This window comes from Dendropsophus ebraccatus, chromosome 3 (genome assembly GCF_027789765.1).
Source record: "Dendropsophus ebraccatus isolate aDenEbr1 chromosome 3, aDenEbr1.pat, whole genome shotgun sequence".
NCBI lineage: Eukaryota > Metazoa > Chordata > Amphibia > Anura > Hylidae > Dendropsophus > Dendropsophus ebraccatus.
This window is the reverse complement of record NC_091456.1, coordinates 154509359-154533743: the sequence shown is the minus strand read 5'-3', so window position 1 is coordinate 154533743 and position 24385 is coordinate 154509359. Positions and strand designations below refer to the sequence as shown.

At 39.2% G+C, this 24385-nt stretch overlaps 1 protein-coding gene across 1 annotated transcript in view; it reads right to left on the bottom strand.

Annotated features, from left to right (window-relative positions):
* Positions 1 to 1524: 1524 nt before the first annotated feature.
* PPIP5K2 (diphosphoinositol pentakisphosphate kinase 2) overlaps positions 1525 to 24385 on the bottom strand; it is a 69769-nt gene continuing 46908 nt past the window's right edge. Inside the window, exons 25-33 of the mRNA XM_069962973.1 lie at positions 23784 to 23957; positions 19329 to 19395; positions 14274 to 14363; positions 9507 to 9626; positions 8820 to 8882; positions 7738 to 7884; positions 5643 to 5768; positions 4066 to 4090; positions 1525 to 2676 (exon numbers count right to left, since the gene is read on the bottom strand). Of these exons, the coding sequence (XP_069819074.1) occupies positions 2574 to 2676; positions 4066 to 4090; positions 5643 to 5768; positions 7738 to 7884; positions 8820 to 8882; positions 9507 to 9626; positions 14274 to 14363; positions 19329 to 19395; positions 23784 to 23957 (915 nt within the window). The 3' untranslated portion in view covers positions 1525 to 2573. The remainder of the gene's footprint in view (positions 2677 to 4065; positions 4091 to 5642; positions 5769 to 7737; positions 7885 to 8819; positions 8883 to 9506; positions 9627 to 14273; positions 14364 to 19328; positions 19396 to 23783; positions 23958 to 24385) is intronic.

Sequence of the window (24385 nt, the reverse complement as noted above, 5' to 3'; positions counted from 1 at the left end):
TAATATTGACCATTATACGGCCCCATGGGCAGAATTGTGTGGCCATAGACCTGATAATATCAAGTAACAGTTTTATGACCGGTTACATTAAATGCTCAGTCAATGTAACCCTAAATTTACAATATTATTATGTAACTTTAGCTATTATATTTTTATTTTCCTACCAGGCATGCTGCTATACACAATTCCTTTAATTTACTAAATATATTTTTGTTTCTGTTAATAAATGTTAAATTTTAAAGTTATTACTTTGGCAAATGAGACTACTTGTGATAGAGCTTGGTCCATGCAAATCAGTTGGTTACATTTTGGCTGGATTTTCACACTGTGGATACCATGTGCGGACTACACCATATCCACAAGTGGTAAGCAATGACCTGTAGTTTTTCCATTAATACTGTAGTATTACCAGTAATATCCTGAGGCCATCAGCAGCCACATGTGGCAACCACAGCACAAGGTCCTAGCCTTCATTAGCTATTAATATGCAGCCTATGGTGGCTTATCCTATCCACCCTGCACCATCTCTGTGTGTGTAGGTAGATGTGTTGGTTATCTTGCGGCAAAGCATTTTCCATGATATTGAGTTTTTCTTTTTCTAATTTGCCTATCTGCATCAACATATTGTAGTTTTTGCTTCATATTATGAAAGACTTAAATAAAGCTATTTAGGCATGAATAAAAGACAAACAAACCTGTATAAAATTGTATAAATAATTTCATCATGGCCATTTCCATAGACATGTATGTATATATACAAGATATATGTACTTATGTATGTATGTATGATATATATATATATATATATATATATATATATATATAGAGAGAGAGAGAGAGACACACATTCACACACACTCACATACATACACAGTATGTGTAATAAAAGGGGGAGATTTATCAAACTGGTGTAAAGTGAAACTGGCTCAGTTGCCCCTAGCAACCAATCAGATTCCACTTTCATTCCTCACAGACTCTTTGGAAAATGAAAGGTGGAATCTGATTGGTTGCTAGGGGCAACTGAGCCACTTTCACTTTAGGGTATATTCACACGGGCGGGCTCGCAGCGAGATTCTCGCTGCGAGCCCGGCAGGTCCTGGCAGTTCCCATACACTACATACTTGCTGCGGTCTAAACGACCGCAGCGAGTATGTAATTCTGCCGCCCTTAACCCCTTCTGCTCCCGCCCGGCTCCCCCGCTGTAAGCATACATTACCTGTCCTTGCTGCTCGGGTCCGGCGTCCTGCTCTCCCGTCTGGCCAATTAGTGTGTTGCCCAGCCGCAGCCACTGATTGGCCGGGCGGGAGAGCAGGACACCGGACCCGTGCAGCAAGGACAGGTAATGTATGCTTACAGCGGGGGAGCCGGCCGGGAGCACAAGGGGTTAAGGGCGGTATAATTACATACTCGCTGCGGTCGTTTAGACCGCAGCGAGTATGTAGTGTATGGGAACTGCCAGGACCTGCCGGGCTCGCAGCGAGAATCTCGCTGCGAGCCCGCCCGTGTGAATATACCCTTACACCACATTTGATAAATCTCCCCCGGTTTACAACCCTATTACACATACTGTCCACCTACTTTTGGACCACCCTGCATATGTATATGTTTATTTATTTTCATACAAGTAGATCCCATCCTCCAGTTTACAGTATACTAGATAAACAAATTCATTAATAAGCAATTCATTTAAAGGGCACCTGCCAATAGCAAATCGGCCGGCAGTGTACTCATTGTACAGAATAAGGCCGTAATTGATTACAACCGTCCAAATAATGCTCACTATTGACCCCCTGCTCTTGAAAAAATGCAGCCTTTTTCCCATGTGTTCACACATTGTCTTATTGTCCCTAAAAAAGAAGGCCTTATTTAGCCTTTATTTTACGGTGTGTGAACCTAGCCTTATATTAAGACAATTGCACATATACTAAATTTTAGCTGTAATACATCCTTCACTGGACACACCCTTAAGAACCAGGATGAAAACATCCATTGTTAACATTGCTCGCTGCACTTAGGGACGCGTAAAACCTGCACAAATGAGATTAGCATAGATCATGGAAAGGAAGAATACAAAAATAAAAATAGAGAGGGACATTAACAAAAGTGAACAGAAGCAAGCAGAAGAGCTGAGAACATGAGAAAGGGGAAATGTAATGTAGTTACCCATAGTACATTGCATATTAGATATGTATTCCAGAATTTGAGAAAAGTTTAGAAAATGCTGATATGTGGTTCTATGGATAACCAACACTACATCTATACACAAGCCTTAGCTCATACAGTCATTCATTCTTGCAGACAGATACTCTTTGGTGTGCATGTTTATATTGTGAGCTACCCCCAAATTTTTAGTCCTTGGTTGTATCCACGTTGTCCATCGTTAACCTGTGTGCTGGGTGACCGACCTACTAGTTACATAGAATGTAAACTCAAAACAAGTACATTTACAAGTACAAAACATGTACATTTCATCTTCGCTGTCAGTATATACAGACCGATATGACGTAAAAAAATAGTATTTAAATATCTCGGATATAGATAAAATGTTCTCCTCAATCCCTAATGCTGCTTTGCTACAAGGAATGTACACAGACATCTTGCTGGGGAACAGTCTTCTCTTCTTTGACCTCTGCTGCTTTTTTTCCATCTACCGAGGGAAGATCACAAGCTGTAGAGGTACAAGAAAAAGAGAAAAGTACCAATTATTTATTCAGGTCATAAAAAGTAATCTTTACATACTGTGCAATACAAATGCATAATGCAAAAAAATAAATAAATAAATATAATATATATATATATATATATATATATATATATATATACACACACACACACACACACACACACACACATATACATATACATATACACACTATCGTTCAAAAGTTTGGGGTCACATTGAAATGTCCTTATTTTTGAAGGAAAAGCACTGTACTTTTCAATGAAGATAACTTTAAACTAGTCCTAACTTTAAACAAATACACTCTATACATTGCTAATGTGGTAAATGACTATTCTAGCTGCAAATGTCTGGTTTTTGGTGCAATATCTACATAGGTGTATAGAGGCCCATTTCCAGCAAGTATCACTCCAGTGTTCTAATGGTACAATGTGTTTGCTCATTGGCTCAGAAGGCTAATTGATTATTAGAAAACCCTTGTGCAATCATGTTCACACATCTGAAAACAGTCTAGCTTGTTACAGAAGCTACAAAACTGACCTTCCTTTGAGCAGATTGAGTTTCTGGAGCATCACATTTGTGGGGTCAATTAAATGCTCAAAATGCCCAGAAAAAAGAGAACTTTCATCTGAAACTCCACAGTCTATTCTTGTTCTTAGAAATGAAAGCTATTCCATGCGAGAAATTGCTAAGAAATTGAAGATTTCCTACAACAGTGTGTACTACTCCCTTCAGAGGACAGCACAAACAGGCTCTAACCAGAGTAGAAAAAGAAGTGGGAGGCCACGTTGCACAACTAAGCAAGAAGATAAGCACATTAGAGTCTCTAGTTTGAGAAACAGACGCCTCAAAGGTCCCCAACTGGCATCTTCATTAAACAGTACCCGCAAAAAACCAGTGTCAACATCTACAGTGAAGAGGCGGCTGCGGGATTTTGGGCTTCAGGGCAGAGTGGCAAAGAAAAAGCCATAGCTGAGACTGGCCAATAAAAGAAAAATATTAAAATGGGCAAAAGAACATAGACATTGGACAAAGGAAGACTGGAAAAAGAGTGTTGTGGACGGATGAATCCAAGTTTGAGGTGTTTGGATCACAAAGAAGAACATTTGTGAGACGCAGAACAAATGAAATGATGCTGGAAGAATGAAGATATGGAGAGGAAAGAAAATGTCCAGCACTCACCAATGACTTGATAGCAGAACTTTATTCCGTCTTTATTTCATAGAAGTGAAGCGGCAGGGAGGGGGGAGGGGCGGAACATGTCTCTAATGGCGACGGCCATTTCTGGCCTCTAGGGCCAGAAAGTTTTGTGGACGGATGAATCCAAGTTTGAGGTGTTTGGATCACAAAGAAGAACATTTGTGACACGCAGAACAAATGAAAAGATGCTGGAAGAATGCCTGACGCCATCTGTTAAGCATGGTGGAGGTAATGTGATGGTCTGGGGTTGCTTTGGTGCTGGTAAGGTGGGAGATTTGTACAGGGTAAAAGGGATTCTGAATAAGGAAGGCTATCACTTAATTTTGCAATGCCATGCCATACCCAGTGGACAGCGCTTGATTGGAGCCAATTTTATCCTACACCAGGACAATGACCCTAAACACACCTCAAAATTGTGCAAGAACTATTTACAGCAGAAGCAGGCAGCTGGTATTCTATCGGTAATGGAGTGGCCAGCGCAGTCACCAGATCTGAACCCCATTGAGCTGTTGTGGGAGCAGCTTGACCGTATGGTACGCCAGAAGTGCCCATCCAACCAATCCAACTTGTGGGAGCTGCTTCTAGAAGCGTGGGGTGCAATTTCTCCAGCTTACCTCAACAGATTAATAGCTAGAATGCCAAAGGTGTGCAATGCTGTAATTGCTGCAAAAGGAGGATTCTTTGACGAAAGCAAAGTCTGATGTAAAAACAATGTTATTTCAAATACAAATCATTATTTCTAACCTTGTCAATGTCTTGACTCTATTTTCTATTCATTTCACAACGTATGGTGGTGAAGAAGTGTGACTTTTCATGGAAAACACAAAATTGTTTGGGTGACCCCAAACTTTTGAACGGTAGTGTATATACATACACACACACATATGGGCCAAAAAGACTAAGTCTGAAGGAAATTCATAACAATATGGGAAGTAATAAGCCTTCAGTAAAGAAATATCATTTTTTTGTATGAACATTTTTTATGCAGTCGAATATTGGGACAAGAAAAGTTTAACCGTATTACATATAAGTGCAATAACAAGAGACTAAAATTCCCTTTAAAAAGAACTTTGTGCAACATGTAAAAATAACATGTGCAATACAGGAATATGGCAAAAAAATGTAATACGGACAATAATCACTATGCAAGTCCTTGAAATGTATAATAAGCAATACACAATAAACGCATGTATAGATTTTAAAAAACGCATATGAGTCTGAACAGTACCCAAAGAGACTTTAGTGAAAAGAAGTGAGAAAAGTGACTATGTGTTGTCTAGTGGCACAGTGTACAAAGGTGATGGCTGTGAAGATTTGTGTTTGGATATTTTAAATGAATTAATAAAAGGTAACTTTTTAATATACAGGTAGCATACATCCAGTAGAATACTTGCTCACTGATGTTGCAGTTGGGCTTGTGGATCCTGGGAAACCCTTGGGGTTCTATTAGAAGAGCTGATGGCCCGATCAGTAATGTAAATGTGCACGATCTGCTAGACATCTATCAATGGCACTGCATTCTGTGCTATTTTGTTTGCGACTTTTGATGTAAACTACAACAGACTCCTAAAGGAACCTCCAAAAGATGTGAATATAGCAATACTTAGCCAGCTCTGATATCCTTCACAACAAATGGCAGAAATATGTATATTGCACAGTTTTTACAGGGTTAGTCCTTAGTATGGAGGTGTAAGCTGGACAAAGAGCAAAAGGATGAAATTTACTATTCATTTATTGGTTTGCCTTTGGTTATTCTACTTACATGTAGCAGCTGGGTCCGGTATGGCTCCATCAGTACCAAAAAGCAATGGTGTTGGAAGTATTTTGGCAGGAGTATATGTATTCAAAGAGGTTTTCCTTCCAACATGACTGTGATATCCAGGAGTAGCTAAAAAAAATAAAAATAACACTATGAGCAAGTAGTAAATGGTCTCCTATAACCTCAACAGTGTTACGTGCCGACACAAGGGTTCAGATCAGTTCAATTCATCTATCCTGCAGTTGTGTGCTATATGCATTATGTGTGTGTCAGTGAAAGCCTTTCTATTACATGTATGAGCATAAAAAGAGCAAATTGAGAGTAAACTAGCTAAAATGGCATCTAGATTCAGCTAAACGATACTCTATACCCTGAGCAGCCTACTTCACATTTTCCTTCAAGGGAACATATCGCCAAGTATATGCAGTTATTTTACATTAGGGAGGAAGTAAATATAAAGCACTGGGGATGTAAATTCTTTCATTATATTGTAAGGAAACTACCATGGAACTACATTCATATATTATCATCGTAAAGGCCATTTTTTTTTCACTTAACCAGTTAAGGGAGGAAGCCACTTAGGCGTCCACTACCTGTAAAATGGCAATCACTAATCTCCGAATTATTATCCCAGCACCCAGCACCACAATGGTACTGGGAAGGGCCAGGTACCAGCAGACCCAGAGCATAAAGAAAAAAAGGCTGGCTGATACTATTAGACTGGAAAGGGCCAAAATAAATGTCCCTACCCATCCTGACAATACTAAGCTGTTGCTGTTTTTTTTTACCTGGCTGATTATGGAATATAGGGGGATCCTACACACTTTATTCACATGCACAGGGGAGAGAAAGTAGCTTCCCTGTGCTTGCATCTTCGTTCAGAGCCGAACTGCTACCTGCCCTCCTCTAACGTCTTTCTGCAACGAGCTGGAACGGTCAAGAGCAGCTCTTTAGGGCCCCAACTGTAAATACAGAACTCAGATACAGTTGTTACAGCAGGGTCCTTAAAAATGCTGGTGGGAGCTGCTTTTGACCATTCTGGTCCGCTGTAGAACAAAGTGAGAGGAGGGCAACACAAAAAAAAGCCTTAATTAATGTTGCCAGAGCATAGACTGCAGTGAGGTTTATTAACAATAATACACAGCAATCTTTTCTGGAAAGACTTGGCGCAAGGCAGTAAGCAAAAAAAAAAAAAGGAAAGTTATATACAAAAATAAAAATAAAGTAAAAACAAATTTAATAGATTAAACCCAAACACCCACCCCTGTGGGTAATGTCTCACATTACGTCATTAGGCCATACCCCCTTGGGGCACTATAGGGTGAACTAAAATGGATAGTGCAAAGTAATAGCCACGGTATAAGGGCAAACATAACACAAAAGCATTAAGTTGAAAAGACACTATCCACATTTCATCTATACATGACAAATGTTCAAAGTGTTTCCCATTGGTGACCGCAGTTGTCTAGGTGGTAGTCCAGTTCTGTCCAGACATGTGCCAGGATATCCATAGATATGGACTCCGCTAGTTGAGTGACGCATGCTCTTGAGATTTGGCAGATACGCTAGATCATTGAAGTAGCCCCACAGAAAGAAGTCGCAGAGTGTTCGATCTGGTGATTGTGGAGGCCAGCGTAAGTTTTGTAAAGCTTTGTTTCTGGCATGGCTCACTCAGTTATTGGCAAATATCCAACACAATTCATCAATGTAGTCCTGGCCTCCAAGAACACCAGATCTAACAACCTGAAGTACACGTTACATGGTTATCAATAGGAATATGCATCATAGTTCACATACATTTTTCCTTAGTGGATTATTAAGCTGTATCACCAAAAATAAGTGACCTATATTATGTAAAAATGGGTATCAGGTAACCAGGACATGGTCTATTCCTATTGAACTGGGCTAATTCACACCTAAAACTATGGCAACAGAGTGCAATACCTGTCAGATATTCAAGGTTATGTCCTAGTTTTCTACTGAATATGTCGTAGTACATTTGTCAGTAGTTCGACCCTTTCTATATCATGACATGATGTAGTCAGACAGATGCAAAAAAACACTTTTATAACAAAGATATTAAAAAAGAACGCCCTACAAGGAGAAGCTGTTGGTGTGTCCGGGAGACATTCAGTCGAAGGTGCTGCAATGGCAGCAAGGAATTCGTCCACCTGCTTTAAAGACAAGGAGTTGTGTAGAGTCTCTAAGGGACATATGGAAGGCACCATGGAGTACAGCTCAAATCCTGTAAGACATATATATAAATAAGGGTATATGGTTATACAAGTCTATACGTGTAAAAAAAAGATGTCATAAAGCACCATAACATACCATTAAAATAAAATAACCAGTTCTTTCTGCCTAAACACCATAGTACCACCACCTTTAGTATAGGCAAAGCAATGTATAACACTTCCACAAAACAAGCCATAGTTATTCATAACTCTGCTACAAACTACTGCTACATACTTACCTTCACATCTGAGAATACTAGAATTGTATCAAAACCACAAAATAATTTCCATAAACAAAAATAATAAAATAATAAAAAAATATAATAATAATGCCCAACAACAAATTCTACTCAATGGTTAAAAATGCAGAGGACGTAACACAGAATCTAAATATTTCCCATTGAGTCTCCATTATACTAGGGCCTTATATTTCTAAGAAAAGTGAGAAGAACGGGGAATCTACCTATTAAATGAGCATGTAAAAACTGTGTTAAAATAATAATAATAAATAATAATAATAATAATAATTATTATTATTATAATTAAAAAAAAGACATTTTTACTTCTCATAAGGAGGATTTGTGAGGTAAGATTAACCTGCATGTAGACAGAAATCCAGACTAATATAATAACAAGAAAATCAATGTGTAAAGTAACACATAAAACGCAGTAACAAAGTTTTAAAAAATGACATTTGTCAATCAAAAATTAGATAATTGTATTGATGCCAATGCTTAATGTATATTTAACAACTGAAAAATTGCATTTAGCGGTATAAAAAAAATGACAAAGGCTCGCTGCTTGAGAAGAGATAAAAGTAACTTCTGTGAAATGTTGAAGTCAATGAGGTGATGACCAAAAGAGAAGTCGCATCCCATGTTTGGAAACCAAATGGAAAAAAAAAATGAAGCATGGGGGGGTATCATTTAAAAGAAACAAAACATACCATTGGTTGGGTGTCGAGCAAATGAGATAGAAAACCTTTTAACAGCAGAGCTGCGTGTGGCGTCTAAGAAAGAGAAAAAGAGTACCTGAAATTCATAAAAGCTACCAAATTAAAAAGGAAAAAAATTAAAAGAAATAGGAGAGAGAGAAGAAGAGACTCCCCATGTGTCTGAATGTGTTAAAATCCAGCAGCATGCAGTGCCACCACAGCAAAGTCACTTGGTTTTAAAGAGGAAAATGTTTGGATGCTTATTGTGAAGACCTCAAAATCCCAAAGGAAAGCTGGCTACTTTGGTTTTAGCCTTTTAAATTGGAGTCAGTGGTAACAGAAAAATAAAACAAAAAAAATAAATAAATAAAAATGCGAAATTTTAGCAAAATAATAAATTCTAAATTTTGGGCTCAATGGTTTTATGTAAAAAAAAAAAAAAAAAAAAAAAAAGATTAGGAACCAGATGTATAGAACTGACAATAAAAAGAAATATTTTAGTTTTCCTAAAAGACTAGATTTTCAGCTTTTCGTTTTTTTTCCCCCATATACATTTATTCAGGGAAAATAACAAAAAAATAATAATAATGATAAAAATAACAGAAAAAAAAATTAGAGACACACCAAAGATGTGCGCGCCATCCTCTGGTTAGAGGCACAGCTACTGCACAAAACCAGTGTGCGTGGAGTTGCACATACCATCTATGCAGCCAGAAGTAGTCAGCTTTTTACGATGAGCACGAGCATAATCCAGTAGGTTAGGTGCACTTGAAGAGGCCCCGAGCACAGTAGTACTAAAGAGACCCACGCAGTGTGACCCTAGTGAGAGTTAGAGAAAATACAGCAACCTAGTGTACCTCCATTCACAGGTAATGCATGCAACATGCAATATAGTTCTCATCTGGCACCATACAGAACACAAGAACTGGCATTGTTACAGGCAGATAGAATATGATATGCATCCTCTATCTAAACTATTCTGTGCCATCTTCTGCTCATTCACATATTTTTTTTTTTATTTATTTAAGGCTTATTACAACATTAGACATTTAGGATGGGCTGCAAATGTTGGATAGGTACAAGTCCCAGGGGTTTGACCCACGCCTATCTCCAGAATGGGGGGGGGGGTCCCTTGATCATCAGGATAAGGTGGCCACTTTAATTTGCATCCAAGTGGAGCCTAACACAAGAAGGGACTAGGATTCGGATGTTTTTGTAACATCCATAAACTTCTATGTTTCTGTAATTTCAGCTACCTCTCTGTTCTGTACTGGCTGGGACACATCAGGCATACGGTATGGGGATCACAGTTCTGGAGATGGGTGCAGGTCCCACAGCTACCCTGCCGACATGCAATAAGGATCTTACATGGGAACAGCTCTTTAACTCTTATTTGTATTAAAGGATAACGATCCCTTACTGTCACACAGACATGTCAAAATTTTGACCATCTGGAGTCCTGATGCTAGATACAGCAGGGAGAAGCACGCAAGTTTGTGCTTCAGTCCCTCACTGCTTAATCTAACATGTGGCAAGAGATGGGTTCAATTATAAGTCTATGTAGCCTGTCTTGTGCAACATGATGGATTGAGCTGGGAAGTGAAGTGCTTCTTCCTGCTCAATTTATCGATTGGTGGGGGTCTCAGTACCAAGACCCCAACCGATTAAAGATTTTGACATGTCTATGCAACACAAGGGATAGCAACGCTTTAAGCTTCCTCATGTTTATAAAACAATTCTGATTACATGAGCATTACTATATAGATTGTGTATTATATTGCCTTGAAACCTTGGCATAGTATTTCCTATGGGTGATAGTTTTAAAGCACCTCCGACGGGTCATGATTTGAGGATGTCCCATACGAAGCAAACATGGGGTGATACCTGATGTACTGACTATAATTATAATCACCTATAAAATACTAGAAACATCCTCACAACATGACCTGTAGTGGGTATGTGAAGACTGGAGTTGAAGGGGCAGCCCCTTTAATGATTACGTGTTGCCTCATTCAAGTGAACATACATGACTGCAATGTTGCTCGAGAAAATATAGTGTTTGCAAAGTACGAACTAAGTTTAAACCAGTGTATGCAATAAAGAGGTCACAGACCCTATAAACAGCTGATGGGCAGGGGTCCTGTAAGTTGGCACAGATGGATCTAGGTCTGATAACCTCTAAATAATTATGAGTTTTACTATATTACTAACATAATTTTTTTTTACAAAAAGTAATAAAATATTCTATTAAATAAAAAAGTAAAGCAGGTGTACAAAACATTTTTTTTTGGATTGGACCATATAGATTGCACTTGAATAGACCTATATGTATGCCATGTACTTAAAAAATTTTGTGTACTGTATAGAATAGCCATCTAAAGGAATACAATTGCTCTTTTTACTAGACAATACTTAATAGAAGTCCAGTGAAATTTTTTTTATTAAAGTATTGTATTGATCTCCAAAAGTTATACAAATCACCAATATACACTTATTACAGGAAATGCTTATAAAGTGCTTTTTTCCCTGCACTTACTGCCTCAAGGCTTCACTTTCTGGATAACATGGTGATGTCACGACCTGACTCCCAGAGCTGTGCGGGCTGTGGCTGCTGGAGAGGATGATGGCAGGGGGACACTGAGGGACACAGGGCACTGGAGGGACACTGAGCTTCCCTCTGCCATCATCCTCTCCAGCAGCCACAGCCCGCACAGCTCTGGGAGTCGGGTCAAAGCTAGGCCTAAACTAGCAAGTGCTGTACTTTATGGAGTTTAAAGGGGTACTCCAGGCAAAGATGCAGATGAGGGTGGTGGGAACATAATAAAGAAGTCCCATTTCCCAGTCTTTGTTAGCCTGCAGTGCAGCATCATCAGTTCTCTGTCAGCATCATGTCTCCTGAATCTCTCCCTAATTCCCTGTGCCATCAGGGCCTAACAGAAACTACTATATCAAAGGATTGAGAGCCCGCTTAGGGTCTGTGAGCAGTGACTGAGCTGCAGGGGCATAGGAACGGCTAAGTAGAACAACTTTATGTTCCCACCACCACTTGCCCCTCCTGGATCTTTCTTTGGAGTACCTCTTTAACATTGTGATCAAAAGGTTTTCCCATCTCTTTCAGTGATGGCATATTGTTAGCCTAGGCTATCATTGTAGGATCCTGGGAGATCTGACCTCTGATTCCTTACTGATCGTGAGACTGCAGAGGGGGCAGCATAGGAGAAGCATTGCTCCCCTTCACCCTTTTTTCTCCTCTGGCTATTGCACGGTACTGCAGCACAACCCTATTAAGATAAATGTGTCTAAATGGAGACCCAGAGCACCTCTGTGTATAAAAAAAAAAAAAAACACTCGGGGACACAGGGCTATTGTCCCATTTATTTACACAATCAGTGTGGACCCCAGAGGTACCAGTGGCTCCAATAATCATAAAGCAATGTCATAGGTTAGCAATATACCGTCATTATATAAAATGGGAAACCTCTAAGTAAATGCAGGAATCTGAGTGTATATTATACCCAGTACTGCCCATCCTAGATTACAGAAATAGACAAGCTAGACGTCAAACATCAATATCTGTTGTAGGCAAAGTACCTGTATCTGTATGGTATTTAACACTTAAAAAGACATTTGTAAAATGTGTAATTGGTCTGCGTGCTATATAGCAGGATATGAGGCTATACTGTATCATAGTGAGGGCTGTGTATAGAAGCACTGTGGCCAGTCTGTTGGCGAGATGTCATGTGCTGGTATCAGACCCATATCTATTACATCCTACTATACTAGTTACTTTCTTGCCTTAGACAATCCATATGAAATCCAAAAAGGAAATGAAAACCTTGGCTATGTTCAACTTGAGAAGTGAGAAATGGAAAATGTTAGGTAAAATGTCTTACTGACCTCTACCCCTAGAGCACATTTTATATATAAAAAAAAAAGATTCCATCAGCCAAGTAATGGACTGCAACGACAAGCTTTAAAAACTAATAACCTGGTTTATACCTCACAAGGCATCACCATTTGGCAGTCTGATGGATGAATTGTGGCCATGTCAACGCCAAAATGTTTCCTGCCCGTATTTATACTGCCACATAAGGTGGAGAAAGAGAAAAGGTTTTAGGCTATTTAGGAAAAGGTTGCATACATGTTCTTCAGGACTCCCTAAGGCTGCATCCTACTTCTTCAGCCACCGGTAATCAAATTCAGAGAGTTGGGGTTCGGACGAACCCGAACATACTCTAGGTTTGATCATCTCTACTCCTCTTTTTTTGCTACAGTATAGAAGGAGAACATAAGTTTGCCTAGGGTCTCAGACATGAAAACCATACCAATTTCCACTGCTCCATTTACCTTAATTTGAACCCCTAGACAACCACTGGGGCCACAAAAAGAGGTACCAATAGAAAGTACAGATCATGGCGCAAATGACACCTTACACAGCCCCATAGATCAAAGGATAAAAGCGCAATAAGCATGGGAATAGAGCAATTTTAAGGAACATTTAAATTTTTTAAAAGTTGTCAAATAAAATAAAAGTTATACATCGTAATCGTACCGACTTGAGGAACATAGATAACATGTCAGTTTTACCATAGGACAATTGCAAAGTACAATAGTGGCGCAAAAAAATAAGGGCTCGTGTGGGTCTGTAGGTGAAAAAAAATGCAAGTGCTATGGCCTTTAAAACACGAGGAGGAAAAAAAAGTGCAAAAACTAAATATGGCCTGGTCATCAAGGTTTAATGGGAGATAAGGTATCTTTTCTTCTGTGAAATAAGTACAAGTTCAAATAAAAAACACACACAAAAAAATCAGCACCATGGCATCTGAATGGCAGGTCATCCGCACCAATTCTGATGGGGATTCTACGTGAACAGCGAGTAACGGTTTTGCCGTGCACATATCTAATAACTTATGATCATTGTCACTACTAATTGTACACAAATAAGCCTAGAACTACTGGGGGATTTCTTATATAAAAGGTGCTATATCTAAAACATTTTTAGACTTTTTGCTGGTGACAATAGATCGGTCAATCACACAGTTCTCAGGACTAAACAAAAAAAAAATAAATCTAGTTTCACATACACCATTTTTTTGGAAACATGTCCCTGCAGTTTTTCATGGACTTTGAGTCAAACCCAGGAGTGAATTCAAGCATAAAGAAATATAAAGAAAAGACTAGTAAATATTCCTGCTGGCTTTGGCTCAGAAAAACTGCAGAAATGTTAATACAAAAAAATAAAAAATCAGGGTGACACCACCCTGATGCCAAGATTATTTTTTAACAAAAATTTTAATTCTAAGGATATATCTATCTATCTTACTGTAACTAGTAAGTAGCAATAGCTAAAGCGACATAAAAACGGAGGAGGATCCAGCGTGTGAGCATTCTAAAGCAAGGCCAGTTGTGGGTGCACAGCTACTCTACTGTGCTGCAGGGAGGACGGAATACTGCTAGATCCCTTACCTCGTAGTAGAGAGCTCCCATAGTGACTTCTGCTTTTACACTTCCCAGAATGGGAATACTTCCTTGATTCTTTTTTCTGTGAGTGAGGGTCTGCAGGGAGACATATTCCAATGTGACCAGCTACCAGGGAAGTGTGGATAGGGTAGTCAAAGAAGGTGTGTATTTGATACTTTGGAGATACTTTGTGCTGGCAGAATTTGTGTATGTTCCCATGGTAGACTGACAAATCCAGTGGAATAGTACACATACCTTGGCCGCCATTTAGAATACAAAACAAGAAACACACGCTCCTTTTACACAGAGCGACGGCAGCAGATCGTTGCTATTCTAATTGTTTGTGTTTCAACATGTTGAAAGACAACGATGAGCAGACATCGTGCATGTCCTCTGATTGTTACTTTTTATCCTCTGATCATTACCCTTTATTGCACAAATCGATTATCGGCCATAATGGCCAATAATCGGCCCAATTCGTCCCATATTCTCTTTGTGTAATGGGGCCTTATGTTGGTGGCATCTCTGCACAAACATCATGGTGTCCAGCCTACACCTGAAAAGTGTGCAGCGTGACCCTCCCTAGTTTGGGGTTTCATTTATTTGTCTCTCTAGGGTCATTCAGTAGGTACATTTAAGACAGACAGTGCAGATAACCTAATACAAGGGAAACAGGCCCATTTAACAGGTTTCAGGTAAGAAAACAAGTAGTGGTGTAACACGTGACAAAATACAATGCAACCATTTTATACACGGTCTATTCCCTCCAGAGGATGGAGAACAATGGGAAGCTAAAAAACATAGCAGATGACACCTGCCCCAGCTGAGCATCAAGAATAAATAAATGATCATTCAACCATAGAATAACAACACCTGGCTGAGATAGTCTTGACTTGAGATTTATCAAACATGGTGTAAAGTGAAACTGGCTCAGTTGCCCCTAGCAACCAATCAGATTCCACCTTTCATTTACAGAAGAGTCTGTGGGGAATGAAAGGTGGAATCTGATTGGTTGCTAGGGGCAACTGAGCCAGTTTTACTTTACACTATGTCTGATTAATCTCCCCCTTTGCGTTTATTTTTTGTGTATATTGTGTTTATTTTATTTATTATTCTTTAGAACTTAGCTCTTGTATATTGGGATCCTGAATTGTATGCTTTATCAATAGGCACCTATTCTATTCCCTACTGCATACTGGATCTCACATCTATTGTTACCCTTGATCTGTCTAGTGTAAACTTAAAAAAACTAAATTAAAAGATGTTATAAAAATATTTTATTTTAGAACAACGGCTGTTATATTAAAATAATGGCAGTTATTTACTGTTATATGGCGGCCATCCACTCAATTTCAGCATTGTGTGAACAGTTCCTTTCTGTGTTTTTAATCCACTCCTGGTTTTGGTTGCAATACTGACTGAAATATACATAGTGTGAACCCAGCCTAAGGCTGGGTTTACATATTTCAGTCAGTATTGTGGTCCTCATATTGCAACCAAAACCAGGAGTGGATTGAAAACACAGAAAGGCTCAGTTCACACAATGTTGAAATTGAGTGGATGGCCGCCATTTAATGGCAAATATTTGCTGTTATTTTAAAACAACGGCTGTTATATTGAAATAATGGCTGTTATTTACTGTTATATGGCGGCCATCCACTCAATTTCATCATTGTGTGAACAGATCCTTTCTGTGTTTTTAATCCACTCCTGGTTTTGGTTGCAATATGAGGACCACAATACTGACTCAAATATACGTAGTGTGAACCCAGCCTAAGGGTGCGTTCACACGTACAGGATCTGCAGCAGATTTGATGGCACAGATTTTAAGTTGCAGATTCAATGCAAAGTAACTCTGGGCCATCAAATCTGCTGCGAATCTGCTGCAGATTCAAATCTGCGCCATCAAATCTGCTGCAGATCCTGTACGTGTGAATGCACCCTAAGGGTACGTTCACTTTTACTGGATCCGCAGCGTATTTTCTGCTGCAAATCCACAGCAGATTTCATTTAAATAATTGAACACAGCATCAAACCTGCTGCGGATCTGCTGCGGATCCTGTAGGTGTGAACGCACCCTAAAGGAATATGGGACACTGATATCCCTGCATTTTAGATCTTCCACATCTGGGCTGCTGTGATGTATAACACCCTAATATTACTCAAATATCCCTTTTTGCGAGTACTGGGTAATCTAAATTTTTCTACTCGGACTATCAGCAAAATGTGCGATAAAGAAAAGGTTTAAAACTCTCTTATTTCTTGATTTCACGGAATAGGTGGCCATGTATGCACAGGTACCCTCCAAACCCTGCTGCCATTTACCTATTAAGCCAGGTCCTCGGGCTCATTCGTTGTTAAAGTATAATAACTAGAAGCACACTTTGCAGCGCTAGATTTGGTAGCTTTTGCATTTTGCAATTTCCATTCACCCAAACCCAAAGTGAACGTCATGTATTCACTTGAACTGTTACAGTTGTAAAAGGAAACAAAAAACTACAACAAAAAAAACTTTGCTTTATTGAGACATAATCAGGAGTTCTGACTGGTGAGGGTCTAGGTGCTGAGACCCCCACCGATCACTATAAGAGCAGGAGGAAGTGCTCAGCTGAGGGTTTCTCTTTGTCTTACTCCTCACTGCATGAGACAGATACTATGAAAAGTCTGTGATGCCCGTCTTGTTCAGTGACTACAGACAGAAGGATAGAAGTGCTCCCTCCTCGTCCCGGTGATTGGTGGGGGTCTCAGGACCCAGATCCTAATCAATCAAAACTTTGAATGTCCAAAGTTTTTTTTTTTTTTTTTTTCAAGGTGGGGACACTTTAGGAGGAGGGGAAAGTAAAAAGACAAATAAGAGGGGGATACCGATAACCTGAAAAAACAATCTGTACAGCACCTGACTGAAAGGGTCTGTATTCTGAAGCAATAATAAAATGGCTGTATCAAGTCCTGTCTGATGACTGTATGAGCATGGATATGCTGACCTCAGGGATATATAGATTGCTATAATCAAGATTTCTAGGTTAAAAGTTGTTTAAATGCTCCCATGACAATAATTGACGTTTCCTCTATACACACAGACACAATAAGATCGGGAACAGGACTCACAGGCTCAATCTGTGAATTATTCATGGAACCAAGCTCAGTGTTCCTTCTCTATCCCAGGGATGAGGAACCTTTGGCCCTCTTGCAAAACTACGATACCCAACGGCTGTCCAGGCATGATGGGAACGGTAGTTTTGCAACAGCTAGAGGGCCAAAGTTTCTCCATCCCTGCTCTATCTTATGCTGTTAGGTGATCTAACAGATTCTCTTTTATATATCTCCTCCCCAGTCACAAGGGAAAAAAAAAAACAAAAAACACTTCACATCCTTATCACGGCATGCTTGAGGTTATGTGCTCAGTCACAACATGCACAATGTTCATGGAGATTTCATTCGGTGGTTATTACCAAGTGATTGTTTGTAAAGATCTCTCAGTTAACATATACAACACCTGTGAATACACATGAAAAGAAACACACCAATATGTGGATGAGCCATAGATACAGGGGACAATGCTATAGGAATGCTGTCATTTCGCAAGGAACACATTTCCTTCTAAGGCCAAAAAAAATAATGATTCTCAAAGTAGTATGTGCAAAATCATAGCCGTCATTGTTTAAGATTTTCACAGGGATCACATTACACTTTGGGACTCTGAGAAGAACGTGACGAATTGCAGCTTTATACAGGTTGGTTGCTCATGGCTAGGGATGTAAAAAGACTTTTTATAAAGATTACTTTAACTGGTGGTACAGAAGTTCATCGAAATGCAGGGTATATAGCAGCTGTGTCTAGTCAGCTTTAATATATAAGGGGCAAGGTTCTTATACTAGTGCTCTCGAATCAAGGGCGCTTTATAAATAATTAAATGAAAATAATAATAATAATAATAATAATAATAATAATAATAATAATAATAATTTATTATTATCATCATCATCATCACCATCAGGTGCCATAAATGACAAATTTGTTTTAGCTCTCTATAATAATTAGGGCCATTTCCATCTAGGAAGCATGGCCCCTGGTACCCTCAGGCATGACTGCAGCTGTCAGAGGTTGTTGAAAGGTGAAGGCTGCCAAGTTGGCTGTTTTACATAATAGGCACAACACCTATTGTATATACAGTCGTTTGGCTAATTTTCACTTCCTGACCACCTCAAGCAGGCTGGATGGGGCAAGGCACCCGCAAAATGAGGCAGGACTTCCATCTCGGAGACATTAAAGAGGTTATCCAGGATTAGAAAAACACAGTTACTATTTTGTTTTTTGCAAATACAGCATCACCCCTGTCCTGGTGGTGTATGGTATTACAATTCACCCCCAACTTGAGGACAGGAGAGGGGTGCTGTTTTGGAAGAAAGTAGACATGTTTGGAAAAACACCCTAAATGGGGGCATATCTTGTGTATAAGTATCTCCAAGATTGGAGATTAAGACCTTCATCCACAATAATAAAAAGATGGTTGAACAGACTGATTTTGGAGGGACTAGCAAACTGTCTGATGAGCATGGAGGCCTCTCAACTCTCCCCTTACAGATGCAGATGTCAGGGGAGAGAGAGCGATTTGGCATTTTTGATTTCAAAGTAGAAGATAAGCTGCTGTCTGGCAACGGCCTACCTCTCCTGTGCCCATTGAGAATACATAAACGCTGGGGTAGGCTGAATGCTCATGTAAATGGGGCGAACAGTGGAGACGGCTGTCAGTCCAGACATCCTGGATGTTGCACAAGGTTTAAGAACACATAAGGACTATCCCCAGTTATGTTTTTCTGATTAGTTGCATTTTGTAAGTCTGAAGGTTTGGGGTTTTTTTTCCCCTACAAATGAGCAGCAACATTACTTGGTTGTCAAAAAGCACAGCCGCTTATTAAGGATTGCTTGTTGCCGCCATGCTTGGATGCACTTTTACATTGAGCAGTAGGTTAAAAACAAAAAGCTACTGGCAGCTCAGCCTGTTAGCATTGTCCCAATATGACTGTCAAACAACATGATAGTTTAGAAAAGTATACTTACCCAAACCGCTATGCTTCTGTTCTAGGAGTCGGGCAGCTCTTAGATGGCTATTATTATCTGATAGTACCTGGGGACAGAGATTTGGTTTCTGGTTAGATACATGTGAGCTGAACCACTGACATCCCACTTCTGAACCAAGGCATCCCACTTCTGACATGAAATGTTAATAACAATACTTGATGCAAGATGTACGTTAGTGGGAAAAGAACACTGTCATGCAACAAGTCTCTTCTGAGAGAAGTCCACCTCACAAATGGGACCTGTGACCATGGAGTGATGCAAAGCAAGCGTTCAATATATTATCAGACATGAGAATTACATACAAATGAAGAAGGGGAGTAAAGCAAACGACTGGAAAGACTTCACAATGCAAACATTCAAACACATGTCCTGTATGGAAAGAAATAAAACAAAATGCTGGATGCAGGCAGCTCAGCAATGCCAGACACAAGGCAATGTAATCCATGCATGAAGCCTATAAGAGGAATATGTTACAGGCTGTACCCAATGTAAAGCAGGTGCCCAGTTCCTGAAACAGAATCAGCTGTTTAAAGGAATGGGGCTTGTTTTACAGAACCTCTTCCATTCTAAATGGCAATCTACAATGAAGTAAAAGGCTCATTCCAGTACAAATGGAAACCATACCTCACAATTCGAGTCTCATATTGGTTCATGCACTATACTACTGCACAAGTCAGCCTTGTAATGGCCCATTGAAACCAAAAATGGCATGTCCATTCCCCCAAAAATCAATGATTTACTTCTTCTTGATCAGACATAAACACCTCCCATGGCTGGGTGAACAATGAAGTCAGCACTGACCAAAATGTCATACTTCCAAATCACAAGGCAAAGGAAACACATGTTTTCTTGATACACTGATGCTACTATTATATATGGATTATAGCACAGTAAGAATAAAATGTTGACAGAATTCCATGGTGCTAGTACGTAGGATATGCCCTGATGTCTCAGCAACTGGATAACGTGGCTCATTAATGGAACCATGGATCCTTCTGAGTATCAGAAAAGGGTACCCGTCGCTATAAAGATGCTGTCCAGTCCGTTCCATCCTGAACATTTGTTTATATCTTCTGTGCTTCCATAGCATAGAACTTTTTTTTTAATTCTCTGGTGCAAAATGTCAAAGAGGCTTACCCAAGCTCCTGAAATGCATCCTCGCTTCCCTTCCAATCCCTATCCCTGCTTGATTAAGTCAGCTGAGGCTAATTCCCAATCGGGGTCAAGGATATCAAGGGGAGCAAGGTGGTGTTACAGCCATCAGTACTTCAGGATCTTGGGTAAGCCTCTGACAGTCAACAGAACAGAAAAATAGCATTTTTCTATATTATGAAAGCACACAGATATATGAAAGGTACAATGTGCAGCTCGTAAATGAAACCACCGCAACAAGTACTTCTGTAAAGGGAAGTTGGAGAAAATCGAGCAATAAATAATAGTAAAGGATTATTGCTATGAGAGGTGTTGCATCCAGATGACCGCCCCTTTCGGCTGCTCTGGACAGGATCGCCTCTACCAGCTAATGTTATTGTAATTTCTTATTTCCCTGTGGATATGCATTGTGGGATCAAGGGTAATAAACCTGGCTGTGGGAAAAGTAACTGAGCATGTGTGACCTCCAGTACTTAGTCCATTGGATCAACATGTAAATTAAAATATACATTAAGCACCAGGTGGCACTTTACTACATGTGTAATTTTCAAAAGACTTTCCTGGATCTTTTTATTATTATTTTTTTTCAATGATTTATGGAATAAATATGATATTTAAGGGGAATGTGTCATCAGAAAACTACCTACTGTTCAAGTGTTATGCTATAAATATTTAAGAATTTCTTTTTTTTTTTTACCTATACATTATTACCTCTCTATTCAAATGCTTCCAAACTCAAATTGTTCGTTATTCGAGTGGAAATTTAGCCAGAAGTAGCATTCGGAACTCAAACTTTGCTCAATATTCAAAGTTTTTGCGAGCGTGGACTGTGGGTTGTACCTGGTGCGTATAGCATTGATGAGCCTTCTCATTCAGTATAGGGCTATGTTGACACAACGTATATTTTTGTAAAAGTACGTCCGCTTTTGCCGATTGCAACAATGGCCGTGCTTGATACGAAAATATACGTTACCTGGCCTCTAAGGAATCCTGGCCGGAGCGAATACACATAGTATACGCTCCGGCCTGGATCTCTTGCGTCGTCATAGAAAACTGACATGCTCCGGATGCTCGCTCCATAGTGTGCAGTGGGGAGTTCTGATGCGGGCGCGCTTTTTAGAGACTGGCCGTTCTGTGACCCGGCCAGGTGACTGAACGGCCGGTCCCTTACAGTGTGTGAACATGCGTATACAATACAGTACTAGTAGTAGTAGTAGGATTACAGTCAGTGCACCACCATCTCCCATCCTTTACAGTGCTGGGGTGGGGGGCACTATACAGTAAAGGACGAGTGAAGAGCTGGTGCACTACTGTACTATAATTGCTGGTTTTAGTTAACATTTCTACTTTTGTGCAGTATAGTGTTGTACTGTAGTGATATAACTGGGCACTTTTCAATATAATAAAGGAGTACAATAGTTGATTATTGATGGGTGCTGGAACCAATTAAACAATTTTAAATTATTTCCCTGTGGGAAAACACTGCTCTGTTCTCAAACTGCTTTGCTGAACCAATTAGGTTGAGGAAGAGAAGCATTTCTGTATTTTTAAAGAATCCTGCAGTTTTTTTTTCTAATGACTAAGCTGTCAATTCCTGTTCTGTACAGATTTTCCATAATCTCTGCACAGGTCACAGACCAAAAAAAAGTTGCATTCTAGTAAATAGGGTCTAAGCCAGACTATTGTGCCTATGTCCATGGGGCTTGCTGTGAAGCATATTTCTAAATGCTGTTAAAAAAAAACTAATCTATGATGGAAACCCCCATAGTAATGTACACAAAAATAAAAATTAAAAATAGACATAGGCACAGGACAGAAAAAAAACACACAAACATGTTTCGCTATCTGGCTCTATTTAGTAATACAATCTATGCAATTCATTCACTTCAACAGTGGGGAAACCCTTAAAAGAGGGCAGTTACATTATTTGTGTTGGATAAATAAAGGCTGTAATAATTCAGACAAAACATTAGCACAAAGGCATAGATATGTCAGCTCACCCTTGAACAATGGGAAACACCAGGCACATGACCTGTATGAAGCACAGAGACTGTAGCAGGCAAAGGAAAATCTCCAGCAAAAAAAAAAAAAAAAAAAGTCCACATAAGAACTTTCACAAACAGACAGACATCCATAAAATAACTCCAACACGTTTCAAGGACTACGAAGCTTGTTTGTGAAACGTGTAGGCATTACTTTATGGATGTGGATATCAATTTGTGACGTTTATATGTGGACTAAATAAATTTGGAATTTTCTTTTTTTATTGAGAGCGGGAGATTTTTTCCTTAACAGAAAAAAAGAAATAATTCAGATAAAGCTGTGTTCCCACTACATTTTTGCAACCCGTTTTTTCATAAATTTTTGCAAAAAAAAAAAAAGATGGAAAACCAGATCCATTTGTGTGCATCCATTTTGATCTGTAACTTCCATTTAAAAAAAAAAAAAGGCAAGAAAAAAGGATCAAAAACGCACTCAAAAATAAGGCCAGCTTTTTGTGTACGTAAAAAAAACTGGATGCGTTTCGATCCTTTTTTTTTAATAATGTAAGTCAGTGGAAAAACAGATGCACGCAAATGCGTCCGTTTTTCCATCTGTTTTTTTCTCTGCAAAAACGGATTGTGAAAATGTTGTGAAAACCGAGCCTAATATGTGGTAACACAGTTGAAGTACTCGTCATAGAACGGCTAGCTACTCTAGATTCTAGGTAATTTCGATGACGCAATTGTCCCATTTGACCTGTGGTGGATTTTGGATGCAGTTTAATGGAAGAAGTACTGTACATTAGGTACTAGTGAACAAGAAGTGATTATTAGTATTGAATTTTAACTCTTGGTTAACATCAAGCAAATAAAATATTCACTGCGAACAATTAAAATTCTTTTTGACCCCCACCGGCTTAATAGCATCATATTTACCAATAAAATAGCTTTTGCGCAGCAATTAAAAAATGATGTGATGCTATATTATAGTCTTAAAGGACAGCTAAGCCAATCATGTATGCTCAGCTTGAAAAACAAAAAACACAAATATACATATTGTATGGTTTTCCTTTAAAAAACAAAATACCCAGAGCAGGTAAATGTCATTATGAAGGATTGTACTAGGCTACTGGACAATGCAATGTTTAGACAGCTAAACACAGCAACATGCTAGTGGTGTGACTGTACCGACCATACCGCTATAACAGGCATTGCAATGGTGATTAGCTGTCCTTTAATACCGTCTCTGGTTGGTCTTTATGTTTAAACAAAAAGTTTTAGTGAAGTAAAGTTTAAAAACCTGTTGCCATGAGCCAAAAATACTGGATGTGAAAGCCAATGATTTAGGGGACACAGGGGAAGAAGTGATTTGATCCCCTGATCTGCGTCTTCGACGCCCAGAACCCACAGCACCGGTGTAATGCATCCAGGTACCGATACACTCTGGGCTAGACACACTCAGGGGGCTCTCTTCCTAGAAGTGAGAAAGGGGGCAAAAAACAAAGCAAAGCATGCAAAGTTAGAAACAAAGCAAAATGACCAGGAAAAAAAAAAATACTCTTATCTGTAGAGCAGAGAAGAACTATTACATAACCTTTAATGTGTGGCATGACCATAGCAAAAAGCCATTACTGGATACTTAGATTTTACTTTGTATTAGAAGCTTTTATCATGGGGTTAATTGTAACCAATCAGAAAACACTAAGTACAGTATAAGGACAAGAAGACAACAGTATGGAGTACATTCACGTAACCCTAGAATTATGGTGGTTATGGGCAGAACACACTAACAGTTAGCAGAGTCAATGGCATTAGCGGGTGAATGGTCACATACAGACTGCAGTTCTGAGGCCTTATAAATCATATTGTATTTGAGATGTTAACATTTTGAGTCCTTGATAT